Here is a 17,618-nt window from a genome sequence, read left to right on the forward strand (position 1 = left end):
ATCCATTTCTGCATTTTGGTAAAGTTCACTCTACCAAGATGCTATTGTGCACTTTTTTGTATTTGGATCCTGGACTTCTAGGCTCTTTAGGGACTTTCAAGATTTGACCCATGTAAGTGGAAAACCAGAATTATTGCTCACTTTCCATCATGAAAGACATTCTCAGGGAACTAGGTTTCTGCTTCATTAGACATAAACAGTATTTGGCCTTTTTTTCCATTATAAATTCTAGATACAGGGACTTTTGACTCTATGTCTTTCAGAAAAGTGACTCCCTTGCACTGTTTTTCCATTCTGTTTGAGAGATGACTCACTAGCTGAGACAATACATATGAGATCTCCTGCTTTAGGAGGTATCCAGAATCCCAGGCCACTAAATCAACTTCATGCCAGGCTTGTGGTCTTTCTCATTCCTGCTAGGCCCCTTTAATAAGGTAAATTAAGATCTATGCTGAGACTCCCCAGAACAATTTCTTTTGTTCATAGTAACCCTATGGTGCAATGGAAAATGACCCTTAACGCTTAGGTGAACAAACTGAAATTGCAGTATGAAACTTGTTCTAAATTACTTTTTGAAGATATAATAGAACCACAAATCAAATCTAGACCAACTCTTTGCATTTTCTGGAACTGTTAAGTAAAAAAAAAAGGCAGTTTAGGATATGATTTAAAAATTTGCAACCTCCTTCTTCAGTAATAACTAGGATAGTTGATGGTGGGAATATATAACTCAAATTCTCTAACCATTTAATTTTCAGTGCATCTACAAAATAGATTGCATGCGTTGTAGGTATGAAGCTGAGATGCTTTGAATCCTTTAATCTGATAAAGCTATAAGAAAGTACAAGCTTGCTATGAGTAGGAAACTGTATCAAAAGACTTGTTCTCCTGCCTTGAACAATCCAATTCAAATTCCATATCAAGGTGCTTTGCAAAACTCACAGCCCTCAGACTCTATCAGCTTAATTATTTCTTTGCGTTTGTTTCTAGTGATAAGTCTCAACTATTTAATGAATGTTTGAAAGGATGACCAATTAAAAACCTTGTGACAGAAGAAATCCCCAAGTGAAGAATGTTGGGAAATTACGATAAAGACAAAAACAGCTGGTCCGATCAGCCTGGCTGTTTGTATGGATGCATTAGCATAAGTGGAATCTTCATGGAAAGAAGTTTATTCCATCAGAAAGGAGAGCTGAATTGTGGAGACTTAGTCCATAGTTATAGGAGAAAATTTTCAAGTTCAAATACTATTTTCATATTCCCCAGCTTCTCTTGCAGCCTAGCAGTTATTCTCTGGCACAAACTTCATAACTGAGTTCTAGTTTTGACTTTTGAACATAGTACACAATAAATAAATAAATACAAATAGAGAGCAGTAGCATTCGAATCTTGATCCCAAACAGAAAGAAAATAGTAGAAAAATAATTTGATATAACAAGTTAAATTTTAATTTCTGCCATTTAATGCCTTGTGTACTTTGGATATGTTAATAAAAATCTTGAAGCCTTAATTCCTTAAAGTAATAGTGGGGGCATCCATCAAATTGGCATGGCCTGAGAACTCTACTCAGATACTTTTCATAAGTTAGGAGAATAAGACTTTAAAGTGTTCACTAGAGAAAACTTTTTTTTTTTTTGATAACTCTTTTCCCCCAACCTTCTTCAAAGTGTTGGAAAGCATGATATCAAGTAAGCAAGTGAGGAAGTAGTTGAGAATATCCATGCTAGTGACAGACAGAAAATTTCAAAGCTGTGTAAACTAAATTGAAAGCTAAGATCTTCGGGACTTTAGAGTCTTAACTGTGAAGTACAGAGGACGAGAAACATCACACAAAGAGACGGTACATTAATTACCCATCTGTTCTTCACATGTCTACTTTGTCAGGCATGGTGTTCAACATTAGGGAAGCAAAGGTGATGGCAAGATGTGGCCCGCAGTCCCACAGAAATACTCAGGAACATGTCTGAGGACTCTCACAAGTCCACATATGACTTTCCAGGAACCCACCAGTGATTTCTGAAAAGGCTATAGAGTCCAAGAGGAAGTTAGAGTCAGGTAACTCATATTAGTAGAAGCAAAGTAAAAAAGAAACTATCACTTTAGTCATAGGCACAAGCTGTGACCAGCTGGGATTAAAATGTTATTGTTGAGAAAACCACTCAGTGCTTCTCTCTGACTACCCATGAGAAAGCCCCTTACATTAACTATATATTTTACTTTGCAATGTCCTAAAAGTTAACATCCCTATCTTCGTTTTATTTATAAGGTGACTAGCTAGCAGACAAGTGAAGCCCAAGTCACACAACTAATAAACTCTGAAAATGAGTTCAGGAAGTCATACTTTCCAAAATTTCAGGGGATCTCTCTGGAATTCCACCTGGAATACACTGTCAAAACTTTCCATGTCTTTCATTCCTCTCTTCTATCCATATTTCCTACTTCTGATTAACCTTATTGTCCAAGTACATTTTGTTGGAAGCTCTCCCAAGCCCTTTATGGAAAGAGGTGCTATAAATAAACCACTGTGTGCATAATACATGCATGCATATGTATTTGTTTAATGATTCATAGTTTAAGTTGAAAAACCCTGACTGGCACTAACCACATAGAGAACTGCAGGGGTTTCACTTCTTGATTTGCCAAATTGAAGCAGGAAGCAATGGGCTGGAGTGCACAACAGTTTCCCTGAGATGGAGTGAGGACCAGGCTGGGGCCTTGCCTCTCACGTATTGACCGGTAGATTGAAAAGACCTATACTATATTGAACTTTAGTTTTACATCAAGAAAATCAAGAAATTAATTCCTTATCATCTACCTCATCTAGGTAAGAAGAGACTAATAATTATGTATGTTTAAGCTGAAGGGAAATACAAAAAAATAAGGAATCTTTTTTAATATTAATAACTCCACACCATCATTTGAGTCACTTTGAAACAAAATTATTTAAAGTGATTTTAAAGAACTCCATTCCAAGCCTGGCTTTCTTTTGTCTTCCTCTTCTGTTGTTCTGTATATCACTTCTTTCTATCCTTATTCACCTCATTAGAAGTTCTCAGAATTCCAATTCCTTCTCTGGCTGACTTATTTCACAAAGAATAAAGAAACTCCATTTCTATGCATGTTGTCACAAATAACAAAACTTGAATATTTTCCAAGGTCAAATAACATTCCATTGCAAGTATATAGTATACTACCTATATGTATTAACCTGTCAATGAAAATTTGGGTTGTGTCCATGATCTGAGTATTATGAATATTGTGATAATTAACAAAGGAATCCAAATGAGGTTTTTGAAATTCTTATTGCTAGATATTATAATATTTCTACATGGTTTTCTTTATTAAGAAACATGCACAGTTTAGTGTAATGCCTCAATTATTTTATACCCTGCAAGCAATATAGAAGTACTATGTGCACATGTGCATGCACACACAGGGTGTACATGTCATTTTATATAGTGGTCATGCTGACGGGAATAAGGTAAAGTCTCATTGTGCTTGTAATATTGCAATTCCCTACGAATGTTTTTGCTGTTCTATCTTGGCACATGCCATTATGAGAAAGTAAAAAAAAAATATTTTTCTGAGAAGCCCTTTGAATGCCCTGTTTTCTTAATGATAAAATCTCCCTCCCTAAATGTCATGAGGAGGTGATACCTAACAAGAAGAGAATTGTATACTCCCAACATTCACTCATCTCACAAAGCACGTCCAGCAATGGGAAAAATGAAGGTAAAGGACCTCAGATCTATTTCCATGACTCCCTGACCGGATCTTCCAGGCCATCAAACAGTATCCTTGATGAAAAGGAACAGTATGGTAGCATAGCTTGTGTTGCCACTCAGTTATGTGAGCGTCTAGGATTCTGGATATTTCAAGAAGAAATGATCAAGTTATCTGATTTTGGTTTCCACATTATTCTCTGTTATTCTCCCCTGATTAAAAATATTCCATAAACCAAATTATTTTTAACACTGCCTCTATGACATCCATAACTTAGTAGGTAATAATTTAAGACTGACACTCAGTGACAAAGTGACAAAGTATATTTTACACACTTTCTTGAAAAATTGAAGTTAAATATGGGCATTTCTAGCATATCTCTAACAGCCTTATTTATGATATGAGTGTATAGACAAAACATAAAAAATGATAACTGAATTTATAAAAATAAAAGTACATTAGGAATTTTTACTTAATAAATACAGCATACTCAGTAATGGCTAGGATGTCTGTGAGCATCTATTAATCTGGTTTCCTGAAGAATTAAGTACAAAGGAAAGTGATATAAAATGGATGATGAACTTTGAATCAGAGATACTCAAAGAGAACCAGTGGAATTTAAATTGCATTCAGTAAGAAAAAAAAGAAAAGTTAGCAAACATTCACTTCAGTTGACACTACCAAAACTTGTTTAAGGAAGTTGAAACACGGTTTATAATATTTTTTATTTTCAAAAGGCCAAGTGGAGACAAATGTTCCTTTCTGCTTCATTGAGCATTGCCTCTTCTCAGTCTGAAATGGTAGGAGTCAACCTTCTTGATGATGATTCCTTGCGTGGGTTGGTTAAAGATGACACATGGAAGGTATGGACTGTCATCATAGTATTAACCTCTTTCTGCTCTGAAAGGTTCATTAGGTTACCAGCTTTTTGGTACCAGGTGCACCATGGAATCTTTCTCTACACCAGAACTTTTGGTAAGCTGTAACATCTAATACTAGCAGCCAGAAATAGTGTTGAACACAGAGTTTTATCCTCCTCAGATGGAAGTTGTTGCTTCTAGATTGTCTTCTGCTTCTGCTGTTCCCTCTGGATTCCAGGCTCTTCCATCAAGTAGAGCTTTTTTGAGCCTTCTCCAGAAGATGTGCCTCCCCAGAGCATTGTCCTCCCACTCGAGATAGGTGTTCCTGCTGAGCAGGCGATACAGCTCCACCTGCTGCTTCAGCAGAGACTTCTCCACTTTCTCCAGGACAATGAAGATGATGCCAGAGTGACTGCTTAGAAACTGCCATGTCTGAGCAATCTCATATTCAAAGACACACCAGCGGCTCTGGATAAAGTGTCTAGACACCACCACAATAACCTTCCGGCTCTTGTGGAAGCCTTCTTGGATGATGTTGGCAGCAATGGCTACACCAGGAATAAAGTCTCTGTAGTGGAGACAGAGCTGAAAAGGGGGCACCCCTTCTTCTAAGTTCTTTACCAACTCATTTCTCACCCAGTCTTCATCATGGCTGGAGTAGATGACAAAGGCATCATAGATGCTTTCCCCACTGCTGTACTTTTTACAACCAGCAATCAGCATCAGGTGAAAATAGAATTTGTAGACCAGAAATGCTATGGTGGATATGACAAGCACACTGATTACTGACACACTTATGATAGTCTTATGCATATGACAGGTGGCACTCCTGAAATCCAACACCAGGGAGCCATTCATCTCTGCAGGTGTTGCACATGTCATTTGTTCAGCATTCACTAATAATAGGCTCTGGTCCTTGATCCACTGCAGGAAGTTCTGATGTTCACACGTACAAGCAAAGGAATTATTAGTAAGATTTATGGAGGCTAGACTCTTTGGAAAATGTTGCAGCATTCCTTTGGAAGTCCCTATGAAATTAAAACTGCAATCAAGTGTCTTGAGAGAGTGCAGCTGTTTATAATGGAATGGATCCAAAAGCAGTAGGTTGTTGTGACTCATGTTTAGTAACATAAGTCCATGGAGTGTGTCAAATACCCCCCAAGATACCTGCTGTAATTTGCATTTAGAAACATCCAAGAATGTCAAGTTTGTCATATTTGTAAAGACGTCTGAAAGGGTGTTGTCTTTGAAAGAATTGCCAGCCATTTTTAAGGTGTTAAGACTAGTCAAGCCATAAAATATGCCATTGAAGTCAATTTTGATGTTAGTATAAGAGATGTCAAGATAACGCAGGTTTTCAAGGCATAAGAACACTGGGTATTCCGTGGTCTTTTTTAAAGTGGAACATTGGAAATCCAGGTATTCCAGCTGTTCTAAACCCATGAAGTTTTTACTAATACTGATGACACCATTGAAGCCAAAGTCTAAGTGTTTCAGGCTGCTTGTTCCAAAATGAGAGGAAGAACAGCAACCCATAAAACTCAGACCATTGTTACGGAGATCTAGAAACGTAAGGTTTGGCAGATTCACATCTGCAAAACTGGGAGTATCTTTGTTGGTTGTAAAAATCAAATGTTTAATAAAGGGGTGGTCCAGAGATGGAAATTCCTTAAGGCTACATCTAGTGACTACTAAGGTTTGCCATTTGAAATATTTAGGAATGTGTTCTAGGTTGTTTAAATGCACACTTACCAGAGACATTACAGAAACATTTGCCAAGCAATTGAAATCAGTAATATCACCAGAAATGTTGTCTACATACGTTAACCGGAACTCATCAATGATCACATTGCACAATCCATCCGTGACAGAAAGGTCAAAACTTTCTAAAGTCCTTTCATTTTTAAATTCTCCCAGGATCAGCCGATGAACTTGCAAACCATCCAGGTTTTGAATGCAAGCTTTCATTACATTTGTGCTGTTAAAATTACTTCTTAGAGTCAGTTCATAGAGCCTAATTCCATGAAAGGCTCGAGGTTGAATAAAGTCAATTGGGTTCACGGACAGCTCTAAAGAGAGATTGAGTTGGGGATTTTCACATAAAACCTGAAAGTCTCGGTGGTAGATAGTTTCAATATAGTTATTAGAAAGGTCCAAGTGTTCTAGGTTTGTCAGATTGGAAAAATACTCAGGTAACTTGGAGGAATGTATAAAATTGTGAGCCACATTGAGTTTCTTTAAGGTTTTAAGGTGTCCAATAGGTAAACTCTCTAGAGAATCCAGATTTATCTCTACAGCCACGAGATTCTGCAAACTTGTTAGTCCAGAAAAACTTCCCTGGGACAAACTCTGGATAGGGTTTCCTGTCAGTATCAAGGTTGAGAGCTGTTGTAAGCCCTCATATGCCTTGTCTTCAATTGTCTCAATTTCACACCTATGGGGAAAAGAGATACCAATTATGTATTTTTGCTTAATAAAACTTTATAGCATCATAACAATTCCTGCAAACTCACAATAAAAACATATGTGATATACCATGCTATTGTGAGGAGACAAACACACAAAGCAAGACAATTGACAATGGTGTGAGCAGGTCCAGCATTTTCACACTGGCTACTGTGATAAACTATGCATGGCAACAAATCCATCAGAAGGAAATCAATTCAAGATCAATAATTGGGGCATAAATGACTTTGTCTGACAGAATGTGTAATAGCCTTAGATTGAGTTCAGGCATTTCTTTCCACACATAGCTGTTATTGTATGCGATCTGATGGGTACAGACTATATGGATGGTTGTTAGTCGTAATAAATACCTGGTGAAAGTCAATTCAAAGACATAAATAATTATACCTAAGTGTCAAGGATAGCATTAATATTTACAAAATTTACTCATATGTGACAGCTAGGTATTTAAATCTGTCATTTTCACAGGTAAATGTTAATAATTGGTGATGTGAGTAAGTTTTGCAGAAGAAGTAGAAAGTGGGCTAGGAATGTTCACATCAAAGGAGTTGACCCCATTTTAGGGGATGAAATAGACTTCTCGGCAAATATTTAAGTGGAAATTAGAGTGATAAATAAGAATAAAGGTGAAGCAAGCAGTGGGTCTGAACACCAAATTAAGCAACAAGCATGGCACAAGGAGGAACCACAATACATAGCCTCTGTGGCTCTGGGCGACAAGGGAGATGAGGAAGGAGAATGTGAGGTTGTGAAGAGAAGACTTGCAAATAAAGTAGAAAATCACAAGCCCAATAAATGAGAATTTTATCCCAACATCAATAAGCTGTACTATATATAGCATCCATAGAGACAAACTAGCAACAGAACTCATATGCAGTCAACCTATATGCATGATAGACTTCACTGAAGACGCTTACCAGACACAGTCTGCAAATGTATAATTTCCTAAACTTTTAGAGCAGCCCCCACTTTTCCTATTTTCTTTGGAATGATCATAGGTAAGAAAATAACTCTGGTCTGTGCTTTGGTTATTTATTGGTAATTTGACAAAGGATTGAGGTATTGTAGAAAGAATACTGGAAGAGGAGGCCAGGTAGCCAGGATTGGATGTATCTACTCTCCTGCCTTCATACATGGTCTTTGGAACCATATTTTGTCTGTGTTTCAATCATCCCACTACTAAATTATGCAATTCAGTTTGATTCTTTCTCAAGCTCCCTCTCTCAGCTATGTAATTTTGTAGTCCATAATCATATACATATATTGCCATATATAGCAGATAAGGACAAAAATCTCTTTCTCTCTTTCTGTCTCATAATATCCAGCTCATAACTTTAGAGAAATGGAGTGATACCATGAAGAGACTTTATACTAGGAAGCCAGAGATATTAGCTGATGCTCTAGTCTGCTGAGGTAAATAACATTATTCAATATTACTGTAGGTAAGTCACTCAAATCCTTCAAAACTCAGTTTTCTTAGACCCAAGAAGAAAAAATTCAAACATGCATGTATGTTTCTAAGGGCTACCTGATCTATTACAAAACACTGTTAGGAGTCTAGTTACTATACATTAAACACCCCTGGAAAGGTTTGGGGGAACAGCTGGTCTGCCTGGCACTAAAGCAAAACATCCTTTGATCTAAGGGAAAAGAAACCTGACTTCTTCCCAAGCATATATTCAAAGCATTTAAGGAATGTTCTTGTAGTGTAGTATAGATCAATGCTCAGTTATCGAGGACATTGATGAGAGCTATGTCCTCTTTTATTAAGAATTGAGAAGTTATTCTTTCTACTCTTCTACTTCCCTGTCTAACTCAGTTCCCTGCAAACCTCCTAGGAAAACTAAAGTGTAAAATCTAATGAAATGATTATAATATTATTTTTTTAAACTCATAAAACTTACTAAATAATTTTACTACATGCAGTTCCTAATAACATTTAACCATGCAGTGAGATTTATAATTTTCATTTATGTAGCAGTTTGAATCTATTTAGCTCCTATAAACTCAAGGAGTGGCACTATTAGGAGGTATGCCCTTGTTGGAGGAAGTGTGGTCTTGTTGGAAGAGGCTTGTCGACACAGGCCTTTAATCCAGACCTTGAGACTGGAGGGCACACCTTTAATCCGGACCTTGAGAGTGGAGGGCACACCTTTAATCCAGACCATACCTTCTGTAGGAAGTGTGTCACTTCCCCGAGTGTGACAGACAGCCCACTTACTGCTGCCCGCAAGATGTAGGACACTTGACTATTTCTCCAGCATCATGCCTGCCTGCATGCTGCTGTGCTCCCCAACAAAATGGACTGAATATCTGACATGTAAGTCAATCACCACAATTACATTTTTCTTTTATAAATGTTGTGTCTCTTCACAGCAATAGTAACACTAAGACAATTTAATAAAAGTGAAATCTGAGACTCAGGTAAAATTTACATAAATCACATCATAGAGTTATAAATATTGGAGGAAGAATGAGCTCCGCTCTTCTTTGTGCACAGAGTTGTTGCCCTCCCACTTTGTAATATTCTATCAATACCCAAGTAAAGAATATATCACATTGGGTAGGTAGTTTCAGACTTTTTGATAGTAATAACTGCTCTGCAGAAGCCTTTCTATATCTTGATCTTTTTTGTTTGTTTGTTTGTTTTAGTTTTTTGAGACAGGGTTTCTCTGTGCAGCTTTGGAGTCTGTCTCTCCCTGCCACCTGAGTGCTGGGATTAAAGGGGTGCACCACCACCAGCAGCCATAATCTTGATCTTTATCAAGGAATTTCAGAATATAAACATATGGAACATTTCTGTAATTTTATAGACACTACAGAAAAAAAATGAATCCCCTTTATCTACTTCAGACTTGAAGGATGCCTCTGATCATCGCAGCCTCCACTGATGTAACGCTGAAGCTGAGCTGGCCACGTCCCTCCCAATGGCTAGATTTCACAGGAATGTGGTGTAGAGGCTGCTGGGTGAGAAGTCTTCAGTGATCTCATCCAGCTATGAACCCTATGAATTAAGGCACTAACTCTCAGGCAAGATGTGTCTGGTGATGAAATGTCAGCATATCTATTCTAAGGTAACAAATCTTTCTTGGGTTAGATTTTTGTCTCATTCCACAGGAAGTTACACATGGTTGGTATGGTTAAAGAAGTCAAAAAGCAGTGATTAGAGACTAATCTCTGACCCAAGTGTCTGGGATGGGAAGGAGGGTGGTTTTTTACTGTGGTTTAGTTAAATTAGCAGGGCACCAGATGACTGTAAAAATATATTTATACCCATTCACATGTCACTTCTTTTTATAGTAAACAGTGGAGAATACAGACATTCTTGGATGGTCAAGATGCCAGGAGTGAAAAATAGTTCTATGGTCGGTCCTGAAATAGGTATTTATAGCACCCACTCTAAGAGAAAAAGAACACTGAGGAAGAGAGAGCAGAACAAATTTAGGAGTCGGAAGACAGGGTGAAGAGGGGCTATCTTTGGAAAAGACACAGACATTTTAAACATGATGTCACAGCAACTGTGGTTAACTACTCTGAACCTGCACAAGACTAAGCCTACCAATAGAAAGTCATGGATAAAGGAGGGTACATTGATTTTAGTTGTTTTCAACTGGTTACACCCACTAGGCTCCAATAAGAATTTGCAAATCTATGATCACACAGAGACTATGGTTAAAATCAGTGAGTCACAAAATAAACAAAAGGTATTACTATAAGAAGGGGATCTGTTGGAAAGAGTCAGGGTACCAAGGATCAGGTGGAATCAAGTGTAGTGAGGGTAAGAGCAAAAGAATGCACTACATCCATGATTGAGTCAAAGAACAAATTTTACATAGAAAGATTCAGCTTCCCATCTAAAATATTGGTTAAAAGTTTATGTATCCCAACAAATGGTATAATGCACTGAATCAGAAAAAGAAAATCTTAGCAACTGCTTCTTGCTCATAGCAGATGTTTTTCTTGGATCTTGGCATCTTTCTCCTAAGTTAGTATCTTTCTTAGCCTCTATTCCACTTTCAATATTTTAGGCATCTTCTGCACCTCCTCATGTCTCACTCCTCACCCACACATAACAAGACAGTCCCTCTCCTAACCAACACAAATTGTTATTTGCACATAGTTTATCACTTACTGTTGTAAACCACAGTATTATAGTTGATTAACATTTGTTGGATTTGTGCTATGTGTCTAATAACAGGGGCACTTTAACTTATTAACTCATTCAAGAGAGTATTAATTCTACTTAATAATTAGGAGTGTGTGTTATGTATCTATAAGTTCTTGTTCTGTAGCTTAGGGTACAGCATATTGGATATGGTCCATAAATATCTAATGGAATAATTTAAGCTAATGTAAAAGTTAGAACTGTTCTTAAATATTCTTTTCTATCTGTACATCAAACTGAAACTGGTGAAGAAAAGTAGTTTTTCTGAGAATATACAGTAAGTAATACATTTGCTGGATGAATGAGTTCCAGAGGAAGTTGAGTTAGAATAAGCTAGATTTTCTTGCCCAAGAATACAATGATAGAAAAATAACTATCTCACCTTGTGCAACATGTAAAAGCTCATTTATTACCTGGATAAATCCAGAAACTGAAGTTCTGGAAAATTAGAGAAGCTATGACTTCCTAAGGTCTTCAGGGTGTTGAAGCTCAGATCTAAATTCTTGACTGAAGAAGGGATGTTGACAGGAATTTTGTTGAGATTCTGATCCATGCATTGATAGGTAATGTTAGGATCCACCTGTAAAAAGCACACAAAAATGTCTGTTCCCAACTGCCAGTGTTCCCACTCCTCCCCCAAAACAAATAATGTGATTGTAAAATTCTTATACAGTCAACCTTCTTCTGTCCATCCATCTATCAATTCAGTCATTCTGTTTTATTTTGTTTGGAACAGGGTCACATTTAGCCCAGTCTTAAGCTTTTTATACAGCCCAAGGTGACATTGCACTTCCTGAACTATCTGTCCCTACCACACAAGTTCTGATACTACATGAGTATGACATCACATTCATTCCCACCCATTAATTTATCTATCCCTTTACACATATAAAATTTATTTTTCTTATATTAGGAATCAAAAAGTATCTCCTGCATTCTCAACGGGTTAACTAAAAGAAAACTATGATTAAGTGAAGGACAACAGCATCAGGTGTTAAAGGGCTCCCAAGTCCAAAATCCTTAGTTCCAAAACAGATGTTCTATGACACTTGGTACAAAGTAACTTTTAATTATTTTATTTATTTATTCTTGAGGTTATAATTATATCATTTTTCTTTTTTCCTTTCTTCCCTTCAAGTTCTCACTTAGCCCCTCTTCTTTGCTCTCTTTCAAATCAATGGCTTCTTTTTTGTATTAGTTTCTCTTATATACATACATGAATATGTATATAAATATAATTTTAAATACATAAGTACATCTTGCTCAGTTTCTATAATATTACTCATATGTGTGTTTTCATGAATGACCATTTGGTATTTGGTAATCATCTGATGTTCTCTTCCCTAGCAAGACTCTCTCCCACTCAAACGGAGACCATTACAGAAAATCAGAACCAATCAAAATGCAGAATTCTAAAACCCAGTCCCAACAAATGCATTTACAAAAGAACCCCTGCACCTAAAGCTCAGTGATCATTACAGAAGAGGGGAATAAAAAATTTATAAGAGCCCAGGGAACAAAAAGTTTACTTTGATATTGTGTCTTTTAATAATGTCAAAAGCTACACCCATAAAGTCTCACTAACATGACTGCTTAAACATGAGGTGAGCAAGACAACAATTAGACATGCTATCATGGATAGAGTATAAAGCTGAGCAAGACAACAATTAGACATGCTATCATGGATAGAGTATAAAGCCCAGGGCTCCTCAACTCTCTGTAGGCAGTTAAGAACTACAGGCAACTAAGAAATTCTGAAAGTGAGACAATGTTTTGTTTTTGTTTGTTTGTTTGTTTTATAATATCTCCAGTAAATGTAGTTTTAGGGGAAATATACATATTTTTGTAAATGCTTAGTTTTATATAAAATTCCTATTATTCTAATTACTTATCTTAATTATATACAGTCACATGTCGAGACTTTTTCTAGCTATCACCTATTTTTGACAACTGTATTTTCTTTCTTGGCTTAATGACCTTAGCAAGTTGGTGCACGAATGAGAGACAGTCTTAGAGTGCAAGGATTCCAGTGGTGGAAAACAGTCACCAAGGGCAAGGGTTTGTGTTGTTCTAGTCCCCACTTAATTTTATCTATTTTCTCACATTTAGTGTAAACCCTATTCCATAACCTTCCTTTGAATTTCATAATTATATGATTCCAGAAAAATGCTTCTTTTAACCCAGTAAGTTTTATTTTCTCTAATTTAAAAGCAATAGAATTCTCAATGAAATAAGTGAGATCAGAGTTTATCTCAAAGCTTGCTATAACCAAAGTGATAATTATAAATGTTAATTATCATTGGCTATTATTAACCCCTTGTTGCATATCAACATTTTACTTTCATGTTATGTATTTTATGCTAATATTAAAAAAATCCTTTAAAGATGAAAACATAAGAAGGTGGGGTAATGCACATATAGTTAGAAGATTTATACTTGTAGGTTATCCCCTCACATATGTCTGTTTAAATGATAATTATCATAGTATCCTTGAAGACAGTGCTAATAGAGTAAGGTGTCAGTCAGAAATTCTTCTCTTGTCCTCTTTTATTTCTTTACAGGTTTTGATCACTAGGCAATCTTACATTGCCTAGTAATTATTTTCCAAATGTTGTTCATTCATTGAAATGGACCATGATCTTTGCTGCTCTGATGATTTTGTTTGTTATGGTGTCTCCAAGGCTCAGAAAGTTAGGTGCACAGTAGATTTTTTTTTGGATGAGTGAATGATAAGCATTATGTAATTATGGATCAGAGGTGCATGGAAGCCAAATGGTAGACCTTCTCTGCTAAGGGCCATGGGCAATACAAAAATAAATGATATAGAATTCCAGATGGCATTGAACTCGCAGCATCAGCTAACAGGGAAGGAAAGTTAAATAAGACCCAAAAGGTCGGTCTGGTTCAGAATAAATAGAGATTGATTCTACATCCAGAACATGAAAAGAGAAGAAATGTAAGAGAAGAGAGCCTCAGTCATGGGAAGCCACAGTCTGAGCACAAGGGCAACAGGCTTTGTTCATCAGCTATTCTTTCATTTGTTGCACATGTACAAATGGGAGACCTATAATGGTCTGGATACTGTTAGCATGTGATAAGGCCAGCAGAAAAAAAATGAGAAATAATAAAAAATAGACAATAGTGCAAAATGGTGTGATGGATGAGAACACATACTCAGTGGCCAAAGGCAGAGGTGTCAATGTGGCAAACAAGAAAAAACTCCCTGAGGAGACACTTCTACAGATATTTACATAAAGTGAAAGTGTAAAAATAAATCCTAAAAGGCCCTATGTTCCAGTATTGTAGCTATATGCCACACACAACTCTTAAACACGAACTATGTGTGTAGGATAAATCAAAATGTGTGATAAACATAAACTATTGCTGACTTTCTAATATTCTGTCCCCAAAATGAAACATAAACTATCCTCTTAGTAGTTGGAGTGTATTTCATTATATAAAATATATTACTAAAACTAGCTTTGCCCTTTATTTTCATTTTACAATTTTACCACTAGGAAAAATTTTAAACTATATAAGGGGATCCCAAAGTTTTACCATGAGATAGCTCTTATCTAGGTGAGGGATGTTGTGGGTAGGGCAAGCAGTTCAAAGACCCTGTAGGGCAAAACAGCCTTTGTGGCACCTAAAGGGTTATTAAAAGTTTATAAAGGAGCAGTTTGAAAGATCCAAGCCTCTGGACCAATGAAAACAGATATAGATTGTAGGATGGTTACAGAAAGAAGTGTAAATTGGGAAGCTAGTAATCATCTTTGGAGACAAGGCCAAGGGAACTGAGACCCAGATTTTGAGGGTTATCAGAATACAGTATACAACAAGGGTAGAGGGATTTTATCTCAGTGTGAAACTGGTTGGAAACTCTATCTCCGTCAACATAGCCAAGGAATCAGAAGGCAAGATACCGAGAAAGCAAGGAGTTAGTCTTTGATTTAAGTTATAATATTTTCCCCCATGTCAACATCATGACTCTAACTCATTATACCTGTTTTGAGCTTCTGAGCCTGCCTCACCCTGAATTATTTCCTTGTTTGCTTAGCTCTATTGTGAGCTTCTGAGATAATTGTGTGGTCTGTGCAGTGAGCAAACAAGAATTCGTCATGGATTAGATTACTCACTAGTCAGTGTTTCACCAAGAAAAAAGTCACTGCCTTAGTTCAGGTTTTACATTGCTCTCTGTCTCTGTCTTTTGTCTCTGAGTGTCTCTGTCTCTGTATGCCTCACTGTCTTTCTGTGTAATTTGTCTGTCTCTCCATATGTCTCTGTGTGTGTGTGTCTCTCTCTCTTCCTCTCCCCTTCCTTCCCTCCCAATTCATTATCTTCCAGTATTAATGACATAATTCCAAACTCTCAGAAAATTTCTTCATTTTGAAAACCAGTTCTAGTTATTAATTTGTGTGTGTGTGTGTGTGTGTGTGTGTGTGTGTGTGTGCATTCATGCATGTACACACCTGCCAAGGCAAACACTTGGAACTCAGCAGATACCTTAAAAAAGTACATTCTCTACTCCGCTATGTGGGACTTGAGGATTAAACTCAGATCGTCAGGCTTGGCAGCAACTGTGCAACCTGCTGAGCTGCCTTTCCATCATTCAAAGAAGTTTCTTAAGAGACAGAAGTGACAGCCATCTTCACCTCAGTTGGAAAGGGGAGGAATGACCACTGAAAGCTGAGTGTCCACAGTACCAAGAGAAGGCCCTAATATTAATAAACTTCTTCAGTTCCCTGTGAACACTCTAATTCCTTTACAGCGTGAAAACAAGCCTCGGAAAGGTTCAGTAATTTCTTTGATGTCACTCAGGCAGGTCACAGAACAATACGTTTAAATTTTTTTTTTACTAATGTCAAGTATCTAGTCATGGCTCAGATGTCGTAAATAGAAGAAAACACCACACTGATTGCCTGTTCCTGCCCTGCTAACACTGAGTCTTTTTCTTCGCACAACTTCTCATGTTTCGGTTTGTTTAACTCTTTTGTGCAAAGTAAACAAACCGGAATGTACAGCAGGAAGCTCTGTGCTGGGGACAGTTTTGAGAGACAAGGGAGGCTAGCAGGAAAGGAAATGGTCAAGACACATACCTCCACGCAGGGGTCCAATCTTTCAGGTCTCAGGCACGAAAGGAACAATGTCATCATCAATGTACCAGCCAGGCAAAAACGAGGCCTCATCCTGGCATTTTCTGCAACCAGCAGAGGCCATGAGAAAGCATGATGAGCTAACTGCAACGGTTGGCAGGGCAGAGTCCCTGGGGCACCGGCCTCTTCTCTCTCCGTGGGTGCCCCTCTGCGAGTACTATATTTAAAGATGTTCTGGGCCAAAGGGTGAGAGGAAGTGAGAGTGGCAACTTTAGCGTTCTCTTTTTATTCTAGAATTTATCTGCCCTAACGCAGGAGGCAGTTTAGAAGACTAAGAGGAGGACAGGAAGAAAAAGAAGAAGGCGTTTGCTGACCAGCCAGCGGCGGAACAGCAAGAGGAAGCTGGCGTTCATCCCAGGAAGTCATCTGACCTCTGGGCTTGGTGAATGCAGGAAAGTAACCCGAGACTCGTACAGCACTGTACGTGCCTGGAACAACGCCCACGTTCTTGTTTGGATTTCAGTAGTGGAGACTTAGCTCCAGCTAAGCTTCTAAGCCTCCGATGGCATAGTACCACAGACTGGATATTACAAAATACAGGAATTTCTGTTCACACAATGCTGAAGGCTAGAACCCAGGATCAAATGTCATCAGGTGTATCTGTGTCCTGATCTTTTCTTGTATGTGTGTGTGTGTATGTGACCTGTTATGTGTATCTGCTTATTCATGGGGTAATGGATATTTCATGTGTGTGCTCTATGTGCATACACATGCAAGCGTGTGTGTGTGTGTGTGTGTGTGTGTGTGTGTGTGTATAAAAACCAGAGTTCATTATTGGGTGCCTTCCTTGTTTGTTCTCAAACTTCTTCTGTTATTGTTAATTATTAATTACTAAATATCTTTCTTACTGTTAGAGACTGGAAGAGACTCGATGTTCTACAAAGGGGAAGCATTCCCTGAAATAAGAGTGGCTTGGTGAACTGAGAATAAAACTCAAAACTTTCCACCACAGTTCTGGAGCCAAGGTCTCTCACTGAACCTGCTCGTTTGTTGACTAGACTGACTGGCCTGTGAGTCCTTGCGATCTACTCATCTCTACCCCCTCCCCAGTGCTGGGGTTACAAGGCCATGCAACAGCATGCAGTTTTTATGTTAGTGCAGGGGATTTGCAGGTCTTCATGCATGTGAAGTACTTTACTAACTGAGCTCTACAGTTTCTGAACTCTTTAAAAAGTAATACTGCCTATATTGTATTAAGGCACATCAACACAACATTATTTTATTTTAATTGTCTCCCACTAAATTGCAGTC

The 17,618-nt window shown here is 37.7% G+C and overlaps 1 protein-coding gene across 1 annotated transcript; it reads right to left on the reverse strand.

Annotated features, from left to right (window-relative positions):
• Positions 1–4,028: 4,028 nt before the first annotated feature.
• On the reverse strand, positions 4,029–16,697 carry Tlr4 (toll like receptor 4). The gene is made up of 3 exons (XM_041632525.1): positions 16,311–16,697; positions 11,628–11,794; positions 4,029–7,017 (listed from the first exon to the last, which is right to left on the reverse strand). Exons 1-3 carry the CDS (start codon positions 16,398–16,400, stop codon positions 4,761–4,763), a joined length of 2,514 nt encoding a protein of 837 aa, XP_041488459.1. The 5' UTR covers positions 16,401–16,697; the 3' UTR covers positions 4,029–4,760.
• Positions 16,698–17,618: the final 921 nt, after the last annotated feature.

Source organism: Microtus oregoni, unplaced genomic scaffold, assembly GCF_018167655.1.
Source record: "Microtus oregoni isolate MIOR12 unplaced genomic scaffold, Mior012 000041F_ref0000270, whole genome shotgun sequence".
Lineage (NCBI taxonomy): Eukaryota > Metazoa > Chordata > Mammalia > Rodentia > Cricetidae > Microtus > Microtus oregoni.